Source organism: Rosa rugosa, chromosome 2, assembly GCF_958449725.1.
Source record: "Rosa rugosa chromosome 2, drRosRugo1.1, whole genome shotgun sequence".
NCBI classification, from domain to species: domain Eukaryota; kingdom Viridiplantae; phylum Streptophyta; class Magnoliopsida; order Rosales; family Rosaceae; genus Rosa; species Rosa rugosa.
The window spans coordinates 720,231-741,742 of record NC_084821.1 but is presented as its reverse complement, the minus strand read 5'-3'; the positions used below and the strand labels follow the sequence as shown (position 1 = coordinate 741,742).

Here is a 21,512-nt window from a genome sequence, read left to right as displayed (position 1 = left end):
TGCAAAAATGCTTGGACAGTTGTATTTTGACGAATATGAAATATCGAAGAATCATGTATAGTGCCTGCTTTCTTTCTGGGCAAGTAAAGGAAAATTGAAATTATAATTACATTGCTCCTCTTTCCTAATCTCTTTTCTGTTTGTTGTTTTTCTCATTAATTGGAATATTAAGTGATACTAGTCCATCAATTATTTGATGATGCACAATCTTAGATTCTCAAATGATGCATATGTTGAATCATGCTATAGAAAATCATACAATGGTATTCCTGCAGAAGAGCATGAAGCCCATTCTGCTGAAAAACTAAGGTCTGCTCATGTGATTGTATGCATATAACGTTGCTCAGTGTGAAGCTGACATATATATCACTAAACAAATTGTAAATGTGTAATTAAAGACAGTAGGAAGAAGAGAACCTACAACTTGGTATGGACAAAACAAAAGGAGTTTGTATAATATTTGAGAGTGTAAACAAGGGCGCAATATGTATCTGCAATACCCATTCTGGTGTGAGAGGATTGAGCCTTGACTACTAGTAATGGCCTCCCAAGAAATCAGCATCTTTACTTTGCAGCACAAAACAAAGAAACTGCAATCTGGATCAGGTAGTTTATGAAATACTGGATGAGAGTGCAGCATGGCGTGCCACAAATGACTCGACCAGTGGATTTACAAGATCAGGTGCTTCATCCTTCAGGTACATTATAACAAAGTAAGAATCGATATTTGTTGCCATCAAGAATATGATGAGCATTTGTACAAATTAAACTCAGCTATCAGTGACTAAATAAATCTACTTATGGTTTGGAGCTAGGCACCAGTTTCTCATAACACTCTAATACTAAACCATAATCTACGTACATTTAATATATAGTCATGCCTTTCCTCAACAATTTAGTCTAATCTACTAAGCTATATTATGAAGAGTCCACTCAAAAGAAGCTTATAAGAACCTACACTAGTTCAACATATATCGTTTATAGAAACAAATTATAACCCCTGCATGTGCGTGCACTGGGGAGAGAGAGAGAGAGAGAGAGACCTGAGGGCAGTGGCCAACATTAGGAAGAACAACAAAGTCTTCTACAGATTCAAAATTCCCATAGGCACGTCCAAGTTCAATAGGTTCCCATGGATCCTTGTCACCCCATGCTATCAAAACAGGACACTGTAAAGAGAAGAAGAGCAAAACAACAAGCAGCATTTTTAAATATTAGTATTAGTAACCTTTGACTGCTGGGAATTAGTCATCATACCATAATCAGTTTAGGACACTAACCTTCACTTTAGGTAATAGTTCCTCAGGTAGAGGGCCATCTGAATAACAAATGAACTCCAAAAACACGTCTACGGCACCAGGCTCAAGTCCTGGAAGAAGGATTTTTTCAACTAGTTCATCTGTCACTTGGGAGGTATCATGGTAGCACTGAAATGCAATTATTGGTATCAGTAAACATGAACCAAAACACAAAAAAGTAAGGCTGCAAGTTTTCGTGATTCTTTAGTTGCTAATAGCACAGATGATGGAAGGAATTCACTGCACAACTCAAAAATTAATGTAGCAGAAAGTGTGTTGATGGAAGAAACAAAAAATGCTTGTTGTGGCAAGAATGAAGTAGATTAAGGCTTGTTTCATGTTGAGACATATCTGCTTAGCTACGTGTTGCCTCAGAGTGAAGAAGCTATATTTAGCTACGTGTTTACAGTTTGCAATGAGGTTGCCAGGCCTTATCAGCACATCAAGGCCATTGACTCATACCAAACTAAATAGAGCTTATCATAGCTAAAAACTCTGTTGTTGCAGTAAAGACGCAAAAGAGTTATATGCATTACAATTCTGTGACCTAATAATGAGCTGTTGCTTCTGTATGCATTAATTTTGTTGGAGCACTCATCATCATCACAACTTAATGACTTCTTCATCATCAGGGCTAAGCACTTCTCAACAACTGTGAAGATAAATAAGTCATTAAATTGTAAAGAAACTTTGTTGGCCAATCCGATCACCTTGGTTTATGTACTAGCAGCTTATCAAAAAATAATATAGGTACATATCAGAATACATGGCAAAGGATATCAGAAATTACCTGGCGAAGGATATTCCTCACAGACTCTGGTGTCGCAACAGTTTTGAAAAAGTATTTGCCAACATCAGTATTTCTGCCACAACAGCATAACTATCATGAACTTTAAGTTTGAACAAAGGAACTTAACATAAGAAACAACAGCTATATAATCTAGCTTTACCTCAGTAAGTTCTGAAATGATTTTATCAATGGTTTCCCATACCAAGGCTGCTTTTTAATATGAAGCATACGAAGAGAAATATTTATAAGCATTAGACCCTTGCATATCTGTGGCTCCATAAATGCTGCCTGAAGACCAACAAGACCTATGTGAAGGCCACAAAAACTTATAAGGCTAGATAGGTTAATCTTTGTTATTAATAATACAAAATATATATATATATATATATATATATATATATATTATTAAAGATCACAGGATCCAGTAAATATTAAAGAGAATAGATATGCATAAGGACTCATAAAGCATGAGAAACATTGATACCTCCAATAGAGTTGCATATGAAGAATGCTTCATCCTTGATAACATCAACACAAAATTCATTTATCTGAGTGGCCCATGTATCAAATGTGTAAAAGGGACTTTCACCAAATTGACGAGGATTTGGTTTGTCAGAGTACCCATAACCAATGAGATCAATAGAGTACACCCTATGTGCTCTTGCTAGAACTGGAATATTTTTTCTCCAGTGGTCACTGCAAAGAATAACAAGTAATGACCCTGATAAATTAATCAGGAAATGAAAGAGAGATCATAAAATAAAACTCTTAAACATATAGCATACACTGAGACTCAGCAATAACTCGGGATTGCAAGTACTTGAAGCAAGAAACTCCTAAAAATAGATGATTACCAAATTGTTGGGGAAACAAATTAAAAATGGATGTGTGTGTGCGAAGTCATGGATGTATTTAGCAATTTGTGCATGAAATACCTATATCAATTAGTTGTCTGCTAATGAGAAGTAATGTGTAGACCTGTTTGCTCCAAACCCATGAACTAATACTAAAGCCGGGCCACTGTTGCCAGCATGTTGATAGCGGATAGAATAACCCTTCCAGTTCCAAAAACTACAACAAAACAAAGTAAAAATGACATTACGAATTAGGCAAGAGAATCATTAAACTCCACCATCAGAAAAGGAAAATGTAAATTCTCATCAATTACAATTAAAAAGAAAACAATGGACAAATGCAAAGTAATAAACAATAGAAACCAAAACTAAAAAACTCTTTAAGCTAAAAACCAGCATGTGTATTCAATTTCTTCAAAGCTGATCAGTATATCAAAAGCCTAAAACCTCTATAAAACCACATGAGCAATTAAAGAGGAGATTTCAGAGTATTGCAGAAAGACAGAAAGATGTAGTCTTTAATTTTGTGAGACTTCCGACTTGCAACTAAGTTCCTCTTAGTTTTATTCCTCACTCCTCTTAGTCTTTAATTTTGGTTCAGTTGTTATTCACAGTTTCTTCTATTATTCCAATTCACTACAACCAAATAGACCCTAAATCCAAATGCCAACTCTAAACCAATTCAGAAGATTATACAATAAGATAAACCGAAAGAAAGGTACCTGCTTTGAACTTGGACCTCAGGAGCATTGTTAGCTTCAATTTGACCATTTAAGGAAGAAAATAAGACAAACCCACTTGATTTCGACCCATTAAACTTAGAAATGCGACCAGGCATCTGAAATTGATGGAGGTTTCCTTTGCTGAAAGTGAGTGAAAGTGGAGCTATCCTCATGCTTCTTTGAGAGGACACAAATGGAAAATCCAGTTTTGACAAAGACAGAGCAGGAGCACTAGTACTTGCCATGGCTCTGATACAATCAGAGAGGCTAATGGAGTGTGATATAGAATGCTCACAATACGGCCATGGATGATGAACTCTAAGTGGTTTGTGTTTAGTTGTGAAGAGGTTCAGTTCAACCAAGCGTTAAAGGTGTGTGCTTTGTTTCATGTTTAGGCTAGCTCCACGTACACAACTTGCCAATTGGCCCATCCTCTGGTTAAAGAGCTAAACGACGTCATTCTGACCTTCTGGATATAAACAATGCACCACAGAAAATCACTGCAGCTTTAGTGGGACAGCATGTACTTGAACTTGACAATCAGGCAACGAAAAAAAAGTACTTGAACTACAATCAGGCAAATAAGTCATAACCAAATACACGAAATTGGATGCAATACTTCGGGTGCTGAAGTAACAGGGAAGGATCAATATATTCCGAGAATAAACATATTACAAAATACAACCAGTACCGAAGAGATGAGTCACATTTCGTTAATATTTTGTTAATCCTAAAACTTGACAGAAAGTCGAGCTCAGGCCAAAATTTGTTCAAAATTGGCAATACAGTATGTTGCTTGAAGAGAACTCACACTAGAAGGAATACAAATGGGAGGAAGTGTATTCCAATTTCCAACTGATACTAAATTGAATATAGTGGCCTAAGATCTTTAGCTCAAGTGGCAATGTGGCATTGAGGGTTTAGGTCCTAGGTACTAGCATCGGTGTAAAAGAGAAAAGAACACCATCTGTAGTTAGGTCTGTTCATTCCATTCCTATAAAATAGAAATGTCAATCCATATCATGAGGGCACTTTGAACTTTAACAGCAGTCATCCAAAGCATTGGTTCTTATTGTCCCGTGGTATGCCATCATCTTGATCATGGGATAAAACAAAATCAGGCACCTCTTCAATATCCTCTGCAGGCTGATGTACAATGAAAGGAAGAGAATTACTAAATGGAAAACAAATGAATATGGAACTCTTAAGAACAAGTGGAAAAGCTTTACAAACCTGCCATCGTTGCAACAGATGCCAAAATATAAAATCAATGATCATAACCAAGCAAAAAAGCTTTCCTGCCCAAGCTCCACATGAGAGGTATCTATGATAAAATTAAGAAAAGAAAAATGAACCAAAAATCAAGTGATTAGAAATCTTGAATATTCCCTAACATGTTTCTGCAATCTCAAAACATTAGGATGAAAGCACACCGTGAGAGTCGTTTTAAGAGATTTTGCTTTGAGCATTTCAAGGCACGGTCATAAACAATCTCTGTTCGTTTTGCAACATCATGCCAATTGTAAAGTTCCTTCATCTAGAAAGAGATAAAAAGAAAAACAAGCACATTTAATCACTGTACAAACAGTAATTGACCACCGTATTTAGAAGAGTACACTCACACGATTGTGCATTTGTTCTGGGTCAATGTTGGGAAGTATTGATATTGCCTTCTCTATTGCTTGAACCATGTCACTAGGATCTGGTTTTGCAAGTACAACCATGTCATCTGGTAGAACCTATATAAAGAATTGGTGTTAGGCTGTTAGCTAAGCCAAATTAGATGCAATGATTCCATAAATTCTACTCTAAGAGAAAAAACTTATACGAGATGAAAACATACAGTCAAAGATTTCAAAGTTCATACCTCTGGGACACCTCCTACTCGTGTACTGACTGTTAATAACCCGCAACTAGCAGCCTCTAAGATGGCTATGCAAAAAGCTTCTGTTAATGAACTGCCAGAAGGGTAGAAAATTGCATTAGGGAGAGGGAAAAAAGGGACTTAAAAGGCAAATATGTTTGAACGTCATAGTACAAGTTTATGTTGATACAAGTTCATTCACATCTATATAAAACTGAAGGCATGATGCTTGTAGGTTTATGCTTCTACACGATTGGCTCACAAGGCAAAAATGTAATTGATACCAACAAGGGAATAGATAAAGTTTCCATAGAGTCTGATAATCATGTAGAGCCAACTGAAACAATAATCTTGAGTGGCCTAATATATAAACAATGCTAATACAAAATTCAATTAACAGTAGTTACTCTCTTAGTAGTGTTGCTGTTCAGTTCAACTAAGAGAAAACTGGCACTCTATTTCTAACTATTGCAATATCTCTATAAATGGTAGATAAAGCCAAACTGACCTCTGGCTAAACTAAACTACCAGATTCCAAAAATGCAAGTTTTCACTTATACCGGTGTCGCTACTGAATTACTTACAGAACCAATTCTCCAAATAATTAACAGTTACAATGAAAGAAGAAATTAATAGATACCTGTTTAAGAATATATGGCCAGTAATAAGAACAGATCGTACTTGAGAGTGTTGAACAGCACCTAACATTTCGACTCGATCTTGTAGGGAATGTTTTTCCCTCATCTCTTCCAACCGCACACGTTTAGGTCCATCTCCTCCAACAATGAAACGAACCTTACCACATATTTCTGAATGAGATGATTGAGTGCTAATTAACTATGCCTATAATTACATCCCAATTATGTCATGCTTCATCCACCCTCAAATTTTCTTGATTGGAAAAAAAAAATTGAGAGAGAGAGATAATTATATCCCCCTTAGGCTATAGTAAGGCCTTGAATCGCAAAAAAGATTTTACATGTAATGCTGATAAGTAATTAATATATGATTGTCTCAAACCATCAGAGAAATATTGAGTATACGCATTGAATGTCCTTGTTGATATCAAACTTCATTTCATAGAATAAATATATGAGAAATGTAATATTTTCATTAGTTATAATCTTAACATAACTCACATTGGGATATAAACGGCAAACTTCTGGAATAACTTCAACAAGCAGATCTGCACCTTTCCGGTAAACCAACCTACTTATAACAACAATAACAATTTCATGACGACTCAGTCGCGTTGGTGCAGGCTTGAACATAGCTGTGTCAACAGCATTAGGTATTACAAACACCTTTTCTGGTGGCAAACCTGACCGTAGCACAGTGTTCTCCTTGCTTGTATGAGAAACACAAATGGCCTGACTCACTTCGGCTAAAGTAAACTGCAAGACCTTGTTCATGTGTATGCTTCCCGCATCAGCGAAACCATAGAGTGAATGATCTGTAAACACAACCTTATAACCCATTGTGCGTGCGTGCATCAAAGCCTCGTGGCAAAGAGTTGAGAAGGCTTGATGCCCATGTACCAACGATATATTCTCTCGAATAAGGATAGTCCTCACAATTGGAAGTGTCCCGTAAAATGTTGGAAAAGTATTCTGCATAAGAAACGGCCGCCATGGTACATAATACACTTTCAGTCCGCCTGTCATATATCTCACTCCAGAACGATTCTGGTATGCATGAGTCATTACCACCACCTGAACAATCAAAAATGATAGTTCATCTACTCAACAACTAAGAAACATAGAAAATACGCAACTAAAGATACTTTATTCTGCGTAGCTCAAATGACTTGGGAGCTGACATGTTCCAAAGTTATTAAAACAAAGCGTCGCAACACCATTCAAGACATAAACAATGATAACCATGCCATGCTATCTAATGCCCAATTACATATACACAAAGCTTCAGCATTCATGTGATTAGTTGAAGGCCATTATGTAAACAAGTAAATAAACCCGCAATTTAGTTTGAGCTTTTGTTTTCAGTGCAATTAAACAATTAAAGATACAAGTATGCACACAAAGAACCCGGAAGGCTTAAGAGACTATGGTGTCTGACCTTGTGACCAAGCTTGAGAAGGCATTGTGAAAGATAGTAGATGTGATTCTCCACACCACCAAAGTTGGGGTAGAAAAAATCAGAAACCATGAGAATTCTATGCCTTTTCCGCTCCCCCATTTCTGTATTTTCAATTGGGCCTGCAATTAGTTCAATAAAAATCCAATCTTTATGAGACAAAGGCACCAGCTTTTTCGATTATGAACTACAAGGAGGCTGAATCAACAAAAACTCGAAATGGGTCGAAACCAAATGAGATATATAACAATCTACACGGCAAAAGAATCGAACTTTAAGTATGAAACAATCTGAGCTGTGATTGAAGCTTAAAAATTTGATACCAAAAATGAAATCTTGAGAAAAGAGAAGTGAAGATTTACCTGAAATTGCAGAGCAGCTTGATCGGATCGGAGGCTTGGGGTGATCTGAGAAATCGCATATCAAATTTGAGAGGCTGAGTGAGAAGAGAAGAGAAAAGAAAAGCGCCAGAAGTGGCAGGGGCAGTTGTGGAAGTTCATGTAGAGTCTATTTTTCACTTGAGGAAAAAGTTCTTAAATGAAGCTAGTTATGACTTATGAGAAATTAAGAGCATGAATTTTTTTTTATTTTTTTTTTTTGAATTAAAATAAGGGATGAGGCGATATAAGCTCCTCGGAAGTATACGATTTATGGAGCAAGTCCCACATTGAAGGGTCTACCACACTCTGGGAGCCCACCGCCCATCCCCTTAATGTTATTTATTAATAATAAAGAAAAATACAAACAAGAGAAGGGAGGACAAAAACCAAATCCCAAAAGTACAGACCAGAGAAAGAAATAAAAGATGGAAAATAAATAAATTTTCCATCTGTGGAACAGAGAAAAAGAAAAAGATACACCCCAAGAAGCCCAAAGCAACATCAAGAAGAAACACGAGAATAAGGGAACCCCTGGTCATCCATTCTCAAGTATGGAGAGATCTCGGGTGGAGGTGAGGCATGCCAAATCAGAGATGAAGAAGCCAAACCCAAATTTGTTAACCTATCTGCCACATAATTGCCTTCGCGAAGAACATGAGAGCAGTGAAATGTCATTGACCGAATGTGAGATAAACAATTCAACCAAGCAATGCGCAGTGGCCAAGGAGGTGCAAATGAGGTAGAGGAAATACATGCTAAAACACTCGTCGAATCACTCTCCAACCAAATACAATGCCAACCCATTCGAAAAGCAATCTCAATACCAATTATAACTCCCATTAACTCCGCAAAGAAAGCTGAGTGTGGACCTAAACCTTGACAATAACCTCCAAAATATTGACCATTCGCAACCCGAAAAACACCACCACAAGCTGCAGGGCCATGATTACCTTTAGCTAACCCATTAGTGTTAAGCTTAATCCAAGGGAAAATAGGGGGATGCCAAAGAACCAACCGAGGAGCAACTGATTTGCGAGCAACTGGTTGGATTCCCAGGCTCACTAGCAACTGAGAATCCAACACACCACGGGAATAACCAGGCAAATGAGGAGCAGCAAACCGCAACCAAGATTTAATAGAGCGAAAAACATGCATAAGAGAAGGCCTCTTATCATTAAAACAAAGCTTATTACGTGTTTTCCAAATAGCCATGAAAGCAAACAGACAGCCAGCAAGCCATAAATTTTTTAGTTGAGGAGAAAACGGTTTACCAACAATTGTACTCCATAAATCACCAATTGAGCCATGAGTTGGTAACGAAGTACCAAAACAGCATGATAATCATTGCCAAACATGCTGAGCGAAGGAACAAGAAACAAATAAATGAGTTGAGTCCTCCATAGTGCAAAAAGAGCATGAAAAATCATGTTAGGGAGTTTTGGCAAGTAATATACTTAGCTGAAGTTGGTCGTTCTTAATATGTCCATCACTGTTGTGAATTATATTAAATGTGAAGAATGTGCAAGGTTTGTGAAGTTTTAGATTCGCAATAGCAGATTGTGTTCGTGTCGTGTCATTTTGTGTTTCGTTTTAGATATAATTGTCCTAACACGACTAATTAGAACTGATTGACCCGCAATATCTATCGTGTACGTGTATTACATTCCGTATAGAATTAGTCAACATCTAAGAAGTAGTACACAACCACACTAGCTATTTTTGAAATTGTGTATTCGTAATTCGTTGTAGCACATGCATAGTCTTAGACTCTTAGTTGGTACGTACATGGAATGAGGCCTGTATAATCCATAAGAATGTTGAACATTCCCTCCACTTTGATATCTGATATCTGATCGAGTGGGAATTGTATGTTAAGTTGTAGAATGGTAGGTTATAATAATTCTGCCTTCATCTGTATTATTGCTTGACTACTTTAGAGAGCAATCTGACTGTGGGTTGTTAACTTGAAGATATATATTAGCCTCATTCTTCTGTCATTCAATTTCCCTGTCTTACGATATCCGTACGTTTCATTCATCTTGATGCTCTTGTTGTTTGAGTATACATTTTGTGGAACTACGTACATTAAACATTTTGTATAGGTAAAGCCAAATTTTGGAGCTCAGATACATACATGCTCCAAAAATGTTACTTCCCGTCCATTATTCATGCTCTATTGATTCCATGGTACAGTCTAGCTCTTATTGGACGAGCTTTCGACTACTGTAAATGAAAGTGGTACGAGATCTTCGTCTCTTCGAAAGAAAAATGACCTGGTTACTTGGTTAGTACGATGTATATGATCATTCAAACCTTTATTCACATGAGTAGCACCCGATCGCTTATCGTTAGAGAAAATGTGTATACGCTCGTGAGGTAATTTTTTTGTTCTCGATGCTAATTGCTTACTTTGAAGTCGTTCCTATTAGAACTGAAATGTTTGAAAGAAACAAATTAATGTGCCTTGAAAGTTAGGCTACATAAGCAATCCAAACTCTAAAGTAAATGTAAATTAATTAACATCACATCAATGATCCTCAAGGGTATCTTAAGAGTTTGATAAAATTTGCGGGGTCTTCTTAATTTCTCTCGCTTAAATTATTGGTCCAGAAGCTCAAAGTCAAATGTAGTAGTAGTATGCCGACCGCAAACACAGCCCGAGTCAGAATCTCCCAACCTAGTACACGATACAAAGGAACCAATTAGATCATGTTATTTGTAAATTGCAGGTGAAAATCTGAGCTTGATAGGCAGTTGTGGACTGGAAGGGGGCAGCGTTTGGAAGCCAAAATAATGAGATTAGAAAGTTTGGTCTGTCTAACAGATTCAGAGTCAGACTTTCTCTTTTTTGGGTAAGAACGTTTGGTTCGGTTTTATACGTTCTCAAGCCGGTAATACAAAATCTACCGGTCAAATCGAAACAAACCCTCCAACTATAAGCCCCATCATTGGGACGTACAACACTAAACTACCAACCCTCGGCTGACACGTGTGCATCCCTAGGGGAAAAAATTAACTGGGTGCTTATAATAGAAGCTAGCATCCGAGATACTGAACGAAGAAACCAAAAAAAATATTAGGGAGCTAGCTTTCTCTGCAGCCTCAAGTTTCTCCGTTTTAAACTTTTCGAGTTTCTTTCGAGCTTATTATTAAGCTTTTTAAGGCAGTGAGATTTCCATGACCCCATTTGGTTTATCATTACGCGATCATAAAGCAATGCACTTGGTGAAAGGGCTCGAATATTGGAGTTCTGCAACAAAGGAAAAGCAGCTTTTCGAGGATATATATGCATCATTCGGTGAGTTCGTCTCATCATTTGAATTCTTCGTTTATATATTTACATGGTTTTTCTTCCTTGCTGTTCTGTGAAACCTTGGTTCTTCAAGTTTGTGGAAGTTGGAGATTTTGTAGCAGAATTTTATATGCATTGGTAGCTAGTTTTTGCTTCTCATTCATGGCAGTGTATGAGTTCTTTTGCTCCTTCATGGCAGTACATGGTTGTGTATGTTCTTCGTTGCTGTTGTTGCTCTTAATGAGGCTCAAAATTTCGGAGCAAAATGCCTTCTCTGTTTTCATGTTAATATGCACAAGTTTAATTAGGTATGATATCTGTTCGATTAAGAGTAGTTGGAATATGAAAATGCACCAATATTTAAACTCAGCTTACCAGTTAGAGGTAGGTACAAAATATAGGAACCAAATAACTCAAAATGAACGAATTCTTACATGAAAATCATACTGTCTATCAGCTTTTTCTGTTTTTGATTACATGTGGAAGCAAGATTTTTTTTGTTGATTTGGATTAATTTAGTCAGGTAGCTAGCTACTTACAACCATACTTTAAAAGGTCCATTTTCAATATACACTCGCATTAGCATGCATTATTTCTTACTTTATAGCTTGTTCTTATGTCTTGATATGTACGGAAAATTTGAGAATTTTTTTTTGTATAAATATGTTCCTTTTCCGCTTTTAAGCCCTTCTTCTAATTTGACGGTACACCAATTGTGTACCGTCAACATGCATGTACTTAGATGAAGAAATCGGAAACACAATGAGATAATAGCTATAAAGCATGAGAAACGCATAATCGGAAAACTATAAGTATCAAAATCCGACCCACTAGAAGACAAGCTCCCAATATTTATTATTTTTTTTTTTGTAATAGACAAGCTCCCAATCTTGTTTGGCCCAAATCCGGCCTTACATTTTTTTTAAACAAGACAAAACTTTTTCATTACATGAAATGGATTTTGACCTGAATCCAGAGAACTCTTGGTCCTATACAAGAAATATACTACAACAAATATAAATAAAACCCAAAAATATTTTATTCTCTTAGTAGCCACAAAAACAACAATTTGCTAACTGGATAACCATATAGTTGAATTAGTACCCATTAGCAATAGTATTCAAAAAAAGGAATCATTTCATATTTGTGACGTTTGACTATTAATAGGAGCCAAAAGCCTAGCATGAACATGAACAAGAAATAGGTGTAGGTTGGTATGGTAGTTCTTACTTATAGCTTTGCATGTGTTTGTATCTAAGTAATTAGATATACGAAGAAGACTGATAGACATGATTTGGAGTGTTAGATTTGTATGAAATAATGCAAAAAGAATAATTGGAATCAAAGAATAATAAGAAAAATAATTATAAATAGATTATGAGAAAAATTAAAAAGTGCATAAAGCAGGTGGGAGACAGAGTCAAAACAATAGTTGTAGTGCAAAGTTGGAGAATCTGTGTTTGCAACTGGTCAACGGGTCAACCATATCTACCAATCTCCTTGGTGGATTGAGAAGACTGGTAGTTTGAGTGGACGGTTGGATGTGGGTCTTTGGATTTTGGTCAAAATCACAAAAGTAGGAGCCAACAACATTCTAATTTCTAAGCAGGCACCAATAAAGAAACAAAACAGTGTTTTGGCCAAAAACAAAAAAGAACAAAAATTTGATTTAAAGAAACATGCATGTAGAGCCCAACATTTGGTGGGCCACATAAATGTCAACTACTTATCTTGGGCTGGGTGCTCAAAGATCAAAGGCCCAATTAGACATTAACAATCACATATTAGTTGGCCCATACCTATAGACCAAGTTAGAAGGGAATACCTTCCAACACTCAATTTTTGAAGCAATTGCAAAATAAAGTGAAATTTCACTTAAACCAAACCTCATCTATTTAGCTAGGAATGAAATGGAAAATAAGTCTTCAAAGAGGTATAACAATACTGTATCAACATTTCGTATTCACTATTACAAAAGGTGAGTGAAATCCACACTCCTCTTTTACAATTTACACTCATTCTTTTCCTTTTTGATTGAAACTCTTATAAAAAAGACAAAAATAAATTATTAAAGATAAAATTTAAGTTACTAAAAAAAAAAAAAACATGACTGTAAAATGGGGAGTGAAAATTTCATCCCCTTACAAAATTATATAAAATTCAAATTTCACTTACAATAGGCTAGTGGTGCTAGAGCACAAGTTTAGAAACAATTGTCCATATTTCATATTTTGCTTATCTAGCCAGTACAGATTGCTATTATTATTGGAGATGCTTTAAAGCTAGGTTTTTTGATTCATGGATGGTGTTCAGCATAATTAATTTACCTATGGATTTTAGTTTTTCTTGATGGATGGTGTTCAACATGTTTGGCTTGATGTTCCCAATGTGTTCTTGAAGTCTTCCCTGATCAAATGAGTGAGTGTCTACCTTTCTAACTCGACAATTTCAGCCCTTTTATTTTAGAACAGAAAATAAAATAAAAAAGAAAGAGAAAGAGAACCTCTTTGTAACTTATAGCTCCATTGTTCTACTTTTGAAGAAATATAATAATTTTGCATAAGCATGATTGAAGCGTAATGTCGTTCTAAAAAAAAAAAAAAAAAATTGAAGCGTAATGTATTTAGTAACCCTAGCTTGATTCATATATACATCGATTTCATGTTGTGAACAGCATTAGCATTTGCATGCATTTATTTATCAGAATAATTATGAAGTCCATATACCCATACATTACAAATTCCTTGTTCTGCAGGAATCTTCAGAAAAGTACATGTACATGGCGACTCTCAGATCGATCTGGCATGCATATTTTGATGATTAAAAATGATCATTTCATGCTCAACACAACCTAGCTTTAAGCACAGATCGTTATATCGATCCTGTCTTTCAACATGTACCAACTCGATCGATCCAGCTGATTGGTCTAAGTTGCTGCGTTCTAACAAGTGGCTTTCATACAAGTGAAGGATCCTGCTTCGGAATTCAGATTATGCATATATGCATATACAAGTTCAGGTTAGCTCCCAGCTTTACCTTAAAACCTTCAACATGCATGCAATGGTGATATATATGCAATACTGAGTGTTGATCATCAGCTAGCTAGTTCTATGCATGCATGCATATTGGTAATTGGACTAGTAATTTGCAACCCCTAGCGTTTATTGGTTTATTTACATAAGCATCTCATGCCTTATAATTTTTCTATCCATTGGCTACCATTTATGAGATAGAGAATTAAGTTTGCTCCAACCATGTTCCCCATCCAATTCTTAAAAAGGGAAAAATTCACCAACGGTGTCTGGACACTTAGGGAACTTTCAGAATGATACCTAAACTTACAAAGTTATCAATGTGATACCTGGACTCATTTTTTCGTATCAACATCGTACCTGTGACCAATTTTCGTAACGGCTCCGTGACGGAAATTGGCCGTAGGTATCATATTGATACGAAAAAATGAGTCCAGGTATCACATTGATAACTTTGTAAGTTCAGGTATCATTCTGAAAGTCCCTAAGTGTCCAGACACCGTTGGTGAATTTTTCCCTATTTTGCACGTGCGATGCACGTGAGTCACTTAATGAAGACAAAATGACCGATTTACCCTCAAATTCTTTCTTTCTTTTTTTTTTTTTTTCTTTATTCTTCTTTCTTTCTTTCTTTCTTTCTTTCTTCTTCTTCTTTTCTGGTTTCTTCTTCCCCTGATTTGAATCATCAAGATTCAAATCATCTTGCTCGTCCGATTCCCACTGCCGATCGCCGATCAAACACCGCCGCTGCGTCTCAATCCACCTTCATGCACCATAGATGTTTCTGGTTCCCCCAACTTCAAATCCTATAGCAAATTGAAATTGTGCATTGAGGCTTCACCGCTCACTCCGAGTTCATCCCCGCCGCCGCCGCCAATGACTTGACCACCACCACTCTCGTTCTCTCCTCCGACCCCCTTTTATGCACCATTGATCAGAAACTCAGACTCTGCCAGCCCTCCACTCTCAAATCACAGCTCCAATCCCACCCCTCCATCCTCTCCTTCGTTCCTGACATGCAACACCACCTCCACACCATCCTCACCTGCAACTTCATCGGTTTAGCCCAACTTCGATCAGAGGCAATTTTAGGCAGACAAAGATTAACAACTTCGGCCTCCACACCATCCTCACCTGCAGAAAATTCGAGCTGTTCTTATTCACCAGCTTCGCCACTCCGCTGCTACCCACCATTGTGCCTCGCCGATTAGTAGACAAAGAACTCGGAGCCTCCACCATCGAGAAATTGAGGCTCACGTTCTGCGTGTCCTGCGCGGCGGATATCGGCATCGTCGGAGAAAATGTTGTATGAACATAAATTTAGTTTGGGTTCAACGGTGGCAGCTAGTCAAGCTCGTTGATTGCGGCATTGGCTTTCTTGATTAGCCAATCGACGACCTTGCTAAGCTGGTCGTATCCAAGCCGGTCCTGCATGTCGTAGAATTGAATGGCGGTGTGGGCGACGAGCCGGATGCTGCGGTCCCTGGGGCCTTTGGTGGTGCAAACCTTGCTGTGGCGGTCCTTCCGGTCGGTGGCCCTTAGAATGTGGCATTGAGCCTCCACGATTTCGCTAGCGGTGGAGGAAGAAGCAGTCCTTATCCCCAAACCCAATCGAGAAGCAGCGGAGGACGACGTTGTTGTGCGGTGGTGGAGGTTGTTGTGGTCAAGTCATTGGCGACGACGGCGAGGATGAACTCGGAGTGAGCGGTGAAGCCTCAATGCACAATTTCAATTTGCTATAGGATTTGAAGTTGGGGGAACCAGAAACATCTATGGTGCATGAAGGTGGATTGAGACGCAGCGGCGGTGTTTGATCGGCGATCGGCGGTAGGAATCGGACGAGCAAGATGATTTGAATCTTGATGATTCAAATCAGGGGAAGAAGAAACCAGAAAAGAAGAAGAAGAAAGAAAGAAAGAAAGAAAGAAAGAAAGAAAGAAGAATAAAGAAAAAAAGAAAAGAAAAGAAAGAAAGAATTTGAGGGTAAATCGGTCCTTTTGTCTTCCTTAAGTGACTCACGTGCATCGCATGTGCAAAATAGGAAAAAATTCACCAACGGTGTCTGGACACTTAGGGACTTTTAGAATGATACCTGAACTTACAAAGTTATCAATGTGATACCTGGACTCATTTTTTCGTATCAATGTGATACCTACGGCCAATTTCCGTCACGGAGCCGTTACGGAAATTGGTCATAGGTACGATGTTGATACGAAAAAATGAGTCCAGGTATCACATTGATAACTTTGTAAGTTCAGGTATCATTCTGAAAGTCCCCTAAGTGTCCAGACACCGTTGGTGAATTTTTTCCTCTTAAAAAAGAGCTAACCTATATAAGGAGGAGCAACCTGACTATGACTCGCTATGCCACCTAAATGCCATTCTTAAATAACTATAGTGATTAATTATCAATTTTGAATATTGCTTCGACACCACAATATATAAAAAGCTCCTCCAGTAACCTTTTAGTTCTTTATCAAAAAGCTCATCACTCCTAAACTAGAAGCACATAGTCATTAGACTGGATCTTCATCAGTAATTTATTCTAAATGTAGAATGCTATATATTCTAGTGTTTTTAGTTAGAGTTTTGCTAAAACATAGGGTGTTAGTGGCAGTTCTTACACACTGAGCTACCAGTATATAGCCTATGCGCTTATGTCTATAAAACTAGCTACACGTACGAATACATGCATTATATTCTTTGAATAATTAAGAACAATTGTAAATATTATATTCATGATAATTAACGTACTTATTCCAAAATCGAAGATAACAAAGTTAGTTAGCACCAATTACATGAAACTTATATAATGTATATATTACATAAAATTAAGAAACATAATGCATGCAGTGAATCATTAATTACATAAAAGCAAAGTGCTAGAGAGAAAATGCATATCTGACTAAAAGTACTGATCATACAATGGCCAGAGTATGCACAAAGTAACTGCATTTTCTGTCCATTAACTTGAAATTTATGCATGGCTATTGCTTCAAGCACCCAACAGAATCTCATATAAGTTCCAAAGTATAAAATTCCATTAGGAATCGATGGCAAATGGGTATCAATGGATACCGATAGGTACTACGTACGACTCATTCATTTGCTTCTCTCCCATCCTTTCCTCTCTTCCTTGTAGCTAAAGAAGAGAAATATAGAGAATTGTTGGTAACAGTTAAGAATCATGGATACTCATGATCATTTTCCATCTTTAGTTTTGATCGAGTACCTACCTGCCAAAGGAGATTTTTAACTACTTCCAGGCATGCATTATCACTAATCATAAGATGTTTATTGCCAAAACATGAGTAATATAGTTCTTCCAAGTTTTTTACAGGATGATGTATTGAGTGTTGATCATCAGCTAGCACTACTTCTATGCATATTGGTATTGGACTAGTAAATTGCAACCCTACTTTTTATTGCTTTACATAATTTATAAGTATCTCACCCTTGCAATTTTAATTTCTATCCATTGGCTACCATTTGTCAGATGTTGAAATAAGTTTGCTCCAAACCATGTTCCCCATCCCATTCTTAGAAAAGACTTAACCTATATAAGAAAGAGCAACCTGACTGTAACTCGCTATGCCACCTAGCTAGTGATTAATTATCAATTTTGAGTATTGCTTTGACACCACAATATTATAAAAACTCCTCTAGTAACCTTTTAGTTCTTTATAGAAAAGCTCATCACTCCTAAACTAGAAGCACATGCATATAATTAAACTGGCCGGATCTCCATCTATATGTAGAATGCTATTCTAGTGTTTTTAGTTAGAGTTTTACTAAAACATATATAGGGTGGTATTAATTGCAGTTCTTACACTCTGAGCTACCAGTATATAGCCTATGCGCTTCTGTCTATAAAACTAGCTAGACGTACGAATACATGCACTATTATTTGAATAAGAAGAAATGTAATTATTATACTAATGATAACTTATTCCAAAATCGAAGATAACAAGTTAGTTAGCACCCAATTACATGAAATTTATATAATGTATATATTACATAAAATTCAAGAAACATAATGCATGAGTTACTCGTTAATTACACTAAAAGCAAAGAACTATAGAGAAAATGCATATCTGACTAAGAGTACTGATCATACAATGGCCAGAGTATGCACAAAGTAACTGTATTTTCTGTTCATTAACTTGAATTTTATGCATGGCTATTGCTTCAAGCACCCAACAGAATCTCATATAAGCTCTAAAGTATAGGCTTCCATTAGGAATCGATGGCAAATGGGTACTGATCGATAGGTACTACGTACAACTCATTCATTTGCTTCTATCCCAGCCTTTCCTCTCTTCCGATCCTTGTAGCTAAAGAAGAGAAATATAGAGAATTGTTGGTGAAACTTGAGAATTATGGATACTCCTTTCCCATCTTTAGTTTTGATTGAGTACCTACTTGCCAAAAGAGATTTTTAAGTACTTCCAGGCATTGATCACTAATCATAAAGATGTTTATTGCTAAAACATGAATAATATAGGTTTTCCAAGTTTTTTACAGGAGGCAGTGACAAATATGTTTTCTGTTTTTGTCTCAAATTAATAGTAACTTCTAATTGTTTGACGTGATATGTATATATTGTGATCATATATAGTTTGAAATTCTTGGATTTTGGTCCTTCATACATGCCTCTATATATATGTTGAACACACATCCATCGATTAGCTGTGATATATCTTCATTTATTCATTGATAATTAGAAAATTGGTGTGTTTAATCTTGGAAATGCATCATTATATCAATGGCCATAATAAGAATTCAACAAGATGTCAACCAGCATATGGTCGATTGCAATATTAGGGTATGAAATTAATTGAATATCTGAGATTCTTACATGCAGTATGAATACTAAAAACGTTGATCATGCCTGTATGTGTAAAGTTAAATCTTTACTACATTAAGAGCTTTTGGATTGCACCTTCTTGTTCATTAAACATGTATATCCATGAAAAAAATTTAGATACTTGATGTACAATTCAGTGCATCTAAGTTACAAACACTTCCAAAATCAACTGCAAATTTTTCGTAAGCTAGCAAGAGTTGTTTACACAAAACGAAGATAAATCCACACATACATAAGCACACTCTATTTCAATACAAACATCGAAATCTTAAGTTTGTTTACAATACTAGTAACAAACGGAACAACATACATGATAAAATGATCATATACAATGATCAAGTGGTGGATGAACAAATCCAGATTACAAATACACAAACAATAATATGAATTCAAATCAACCCTAGCCTTTCCATAAATCAACTAATTAAGCAACAACTGCTTTTTGATAATATGCAGCTTTGCGAACAGGTACTGGTAGATCACTATTGTGTTTGATCGACATTAACCCTGTGAGAATCATTCTGGATGAAAGCGGAAGACATGAGCACCGCAGATTCCCAGCCACCGAAAGCCTGAGCAGAAGAATCAGCAGGTGGTGCAATCCCATTAGGATGTTGCATTCCTTGTAATGGCTGCGAATGGTGCTGGCCTGCTGCAGCAGCAGCAAACGGATCCTCATTGATCAGAGAGTTCAGAAACGAAGAGAAGACGTCGTCGGTGCAACAGTTCATGTCTTCATCCTCCTCATTTCCAATTAGTAGGTTGCTTCTCAAAGCTCCCATTCCTGCTGCAGACCCATTAGAGTCATTGGAGGTCATAACATTACCGTAGCCGTTGGCTCCGTGGACTATAGCCCCCAGATCATCATCATTGGTAACATGGTACCCATTTTCCCTAGCACTGGGAGCTGCTTCCTCAGCTGATGAAGAAGTAATTGGACTTTTAGGGCTAGGGTTTGAGCTCGTGCCGCCGCGATGCTGATTGGTCTTGGATGAAGAAGCAGCTGCTCCATTATTGTTGACAGCAGCATGGTCAGCAGAAGAGGTATCTGGATTGAGTGGCTTGTGGGTTCTTGGATCTATGCCCTGACTGATCAGCTTCTTGCTCAGGTGAGTGTTCCAGTAGTTCTTTATCTCATTGTCCGTACGCCCCGGAATCCTCCCAGCTATCAGAGACCATCTACAGTTACGACAGTTGGATATATTAATTCATCATCTCATTCAATTGGAAAACATTAGAAACCCTAACACCCGGAATAGATAGACATACCTATTGCCGAGGAGGCGGTGGAGGCGGAGGATGAGATCTTCTTCATCGGAGGCGATCTGGCCCCGCTTGACGGAAGGTCGGAGGTAGTTCATCCAGCGGAGACGGCAGCTCTTGCCGCAGCGGAGGAGGCCGGCACGCTTCGGGAGGGTTCGCCATCGGCCCTCGCCTTCTTTCTTGATGTAATTAGCTAAGAGCTCATCTTCCTCGGGAGTCCAGGGACCTCTCTTCAGACCCACCTTGACGCAGCACGGCGTCTTGCTCGAGGAAGACGATACTGCTGCTGATTTGGGTGCAGCTGCTGCTGCTGCTGCTGATGATGATGATTTTCCTTTGGAGGAAGATGAGGTCGAAGATGGGTTCCTCATTTTTTTATGAAAACAGTGATCGAATCGAGCTGGGTTTCGTTGTGACTATTCGGGATGAGATGAAGATTTGTTTCTGTTCGTTGTTTCTGGCGATGGAATTGGGGAGACGGGGAGTGTTGATAATTAAGGGTTTCTGGTTTTGCTTCTGTGTTTTTGTTTGTTTCTTAGATGGACAGGATATAGTGATCGGAGGATATGGTTTCCTCACGCGCCTGTCGACCCGGTGAATATCACGCGCAGAGCAGCAGTCAATTTCTGCTTTATTGGGTAGTAGTATTAGACTAGTAGTCTTCGTTTCGCTTTACTTTCATAGTGGATATGCTCCCCATTTGTGTGGATAATTTCCATTAGCACACTTGTCTTGTATGGGAAGGAATGAAGGATGCTTTCATCATGTATTTACCTATATATACAATATCAATATCAATCAATCAATCAATTAGAATTCTTTCAGTTTAACGGATAGACTCGATAATTTTTTATATTTTTTATCAAAACAACAACTCATAATTACTATTAGTATTTCGCGAGTCAAATTCATAACTTCTCATTTACAAAATACAGACTTATGCCAGTAAACTAAATGATATTGTGTGACAATATTTTTACTAAATTTATTTAACATCGTTATTCCTTCGTGTCTAATTTCTTATTTTATTTTGAGTTGATTTGTTCACCATCAGAA

General features: G+C 37.3%; 3 protein-coding genes and 1 long non-coding RNA gene across 5 annotated transcripts; 1 reads left to right on the top strand and 3 right to left on the bottom strand.

Moving 5' to 3' along the window:
• Positions 1 to 291: 291 nt before the first annotated feature.
• LOC133732239 (uncharacterized) lies at positions 292 to 4,084 on the bottom strand. The gene is made up of 8 exons (XM_062159740.1): positions 3,665 to 4,084; positions 3,067 to 3,159; positions 2,573 to 2,784; positions 2,249 to 2,393; positions 2,089 to 2,161; positions 1,281 to 1,427; positions 1,044 to 1,169; positions 292 to 692 (listed from the first exon to the last, which is right to left on the bottom strand). Exons 1-8 carry the CDS (start codon positions 3,907 to 3,909, stop codon positions 612 to 614), a joined length of 1,122 nt encoding a protein of 373 aa, XP_062015724.1. The 5' UTR covers positions 3,910 to 4,084; the 3' UTR covers positions 292 to 611.
• Positions 4,085 to 4,289: 205 nt separating this feature from the next.
• On the bottom strand, positions 4,290 to 8,140 carry LOC133732238 (phosphatidylinositol N-acetylglucosaminyltransferase subunit A). Its single transcript, XM_062159739.1, has 9 exons — positions 7,985 to 8,140; positions 7,605 to 7,744; positions 6,668 to 7,240; positions 6,169 to 6,323; positions 5,532 to 5,622; positions 5,287 to 5,403; positions 5,098 to 5,201; positions 4,898 to 4,988; positions 4,290 to 4,810 (listed from the first exon to the last, which is right to left on the bottom strand). The coding sequence occupies exons 2-9, from the start codon at positions 7,722 to 7,724 to the stop codon at positions 4,715 to 4,717; spliced, it is 1,347 nt and encodes a 448-aa protein (XP_062015723.1). The 5' UTR covers positions 7,725 to 7,744; positions 7,985 to 8,140; the 3' UTR covers positions 4,290 to 4,714.
• A 2,904-nt stretch (positions 8,141 to 11,044) lies between these two features.
• Positions 11,045 to 19,788, top strand: LOC133728320 (uncharacterized). Of its 2 annotated transcripts, XR_009855782.1 has the most exons (5): positions 11,045 to 11,300; positions 11,464 to 11,602; positions 13,635 to 13,712; positions 14,050 to 14,312; positions 19,650 to 19,788. It is a non-coding gene; the product is annotated as an uncharacterized LOC133728320 (long non-coding RNA). The 2 variants fall into 2 exon arrangements; XR_009855781.1 differs by lacking the exons at positions 11,464 to 11,602; positions 13,635 to 13,712 and having other exon boundaries at positions 11,047 to 11,300.
• Positions 19,423 to 21,266, bottom strand: LOC133728319 (transcription repressor MYB5). The gene is made up of 2 exons (XM_062155731.1): positions 20,463 to 21,266; positions 19,423 to 20,372 (listed from the first exon to the last, which is right to left on the bottom strand). Exons 1-2 carry the CDS (start codon positions 20,825 to 20,827, stop codon positions 19,676 to 19,678), a joined length of 1,062 nt encoding a protein of 353 aa, XP_062011715.1. The 5' UTR covers positions 20,828 to 21,266; the 3' UTR covers positions 19,423 to 19,675.
• Between the last annotated feature and the right edge of the window lie 246 nt (positions 21,267 to 21,512).

Coding starts and splice junctions, on each gene's coding strand:
- LOC133732238 (XM_062159739.1), bottom strand. CDS start 7,724: ATGGGGGAGCGGAAAAGGCATAGAATTCTCATGGTTTCTGATTTTTTC. Junction 5,404..5,531: donor GAGTAGGAGGTGTCCCAGAG/GTATGAACTTTG, acceptor TTCTTTATATAG/GTTCTACCAGATGACATGGT. Junction 5,202..5,286: donor CAGAACAAATGCACAATCGT/GTGAGTGTACTC, acceptor ATCTCTTTCTAG/ATGAAGGAACTTTACAATTG.
- LOC133728319 (XM_062155731.1), bottom strand. CDS start 20,827: ATGAGGAACCCATCTTCGACCTCATCTTCCTCCAAAGGAAAATCATCA. Junction 20,373..20,462: donor CACCGCCTCCTCGGCAATAG/GTATGTCTATCT, acceptor TCGTAACTGTAG/ATGGTCTCTGATAGCTGGGA.
- LOC133732239 (XM_062159740.1), bottom strand. CDS start 3,909: ATGGCAAGTACTAGTGCTCCTGCTCTGTCTTTGTCAAAACTGGATTTT. Junction 1,428..2,088: donor TGAGGAATATCCTTCGCCAG/GTAATTTCTGAT, acceptor ATTGCATTTCAG/TGCTACCATGATACCTCCCA. Junction 1,170..1,280: donor AACTATTACCTAAAGTGAAG/GTTAGTGTCCTA, acceptor TTCTCTTTACAG/TGTCCTGTTTTGATAGCATG.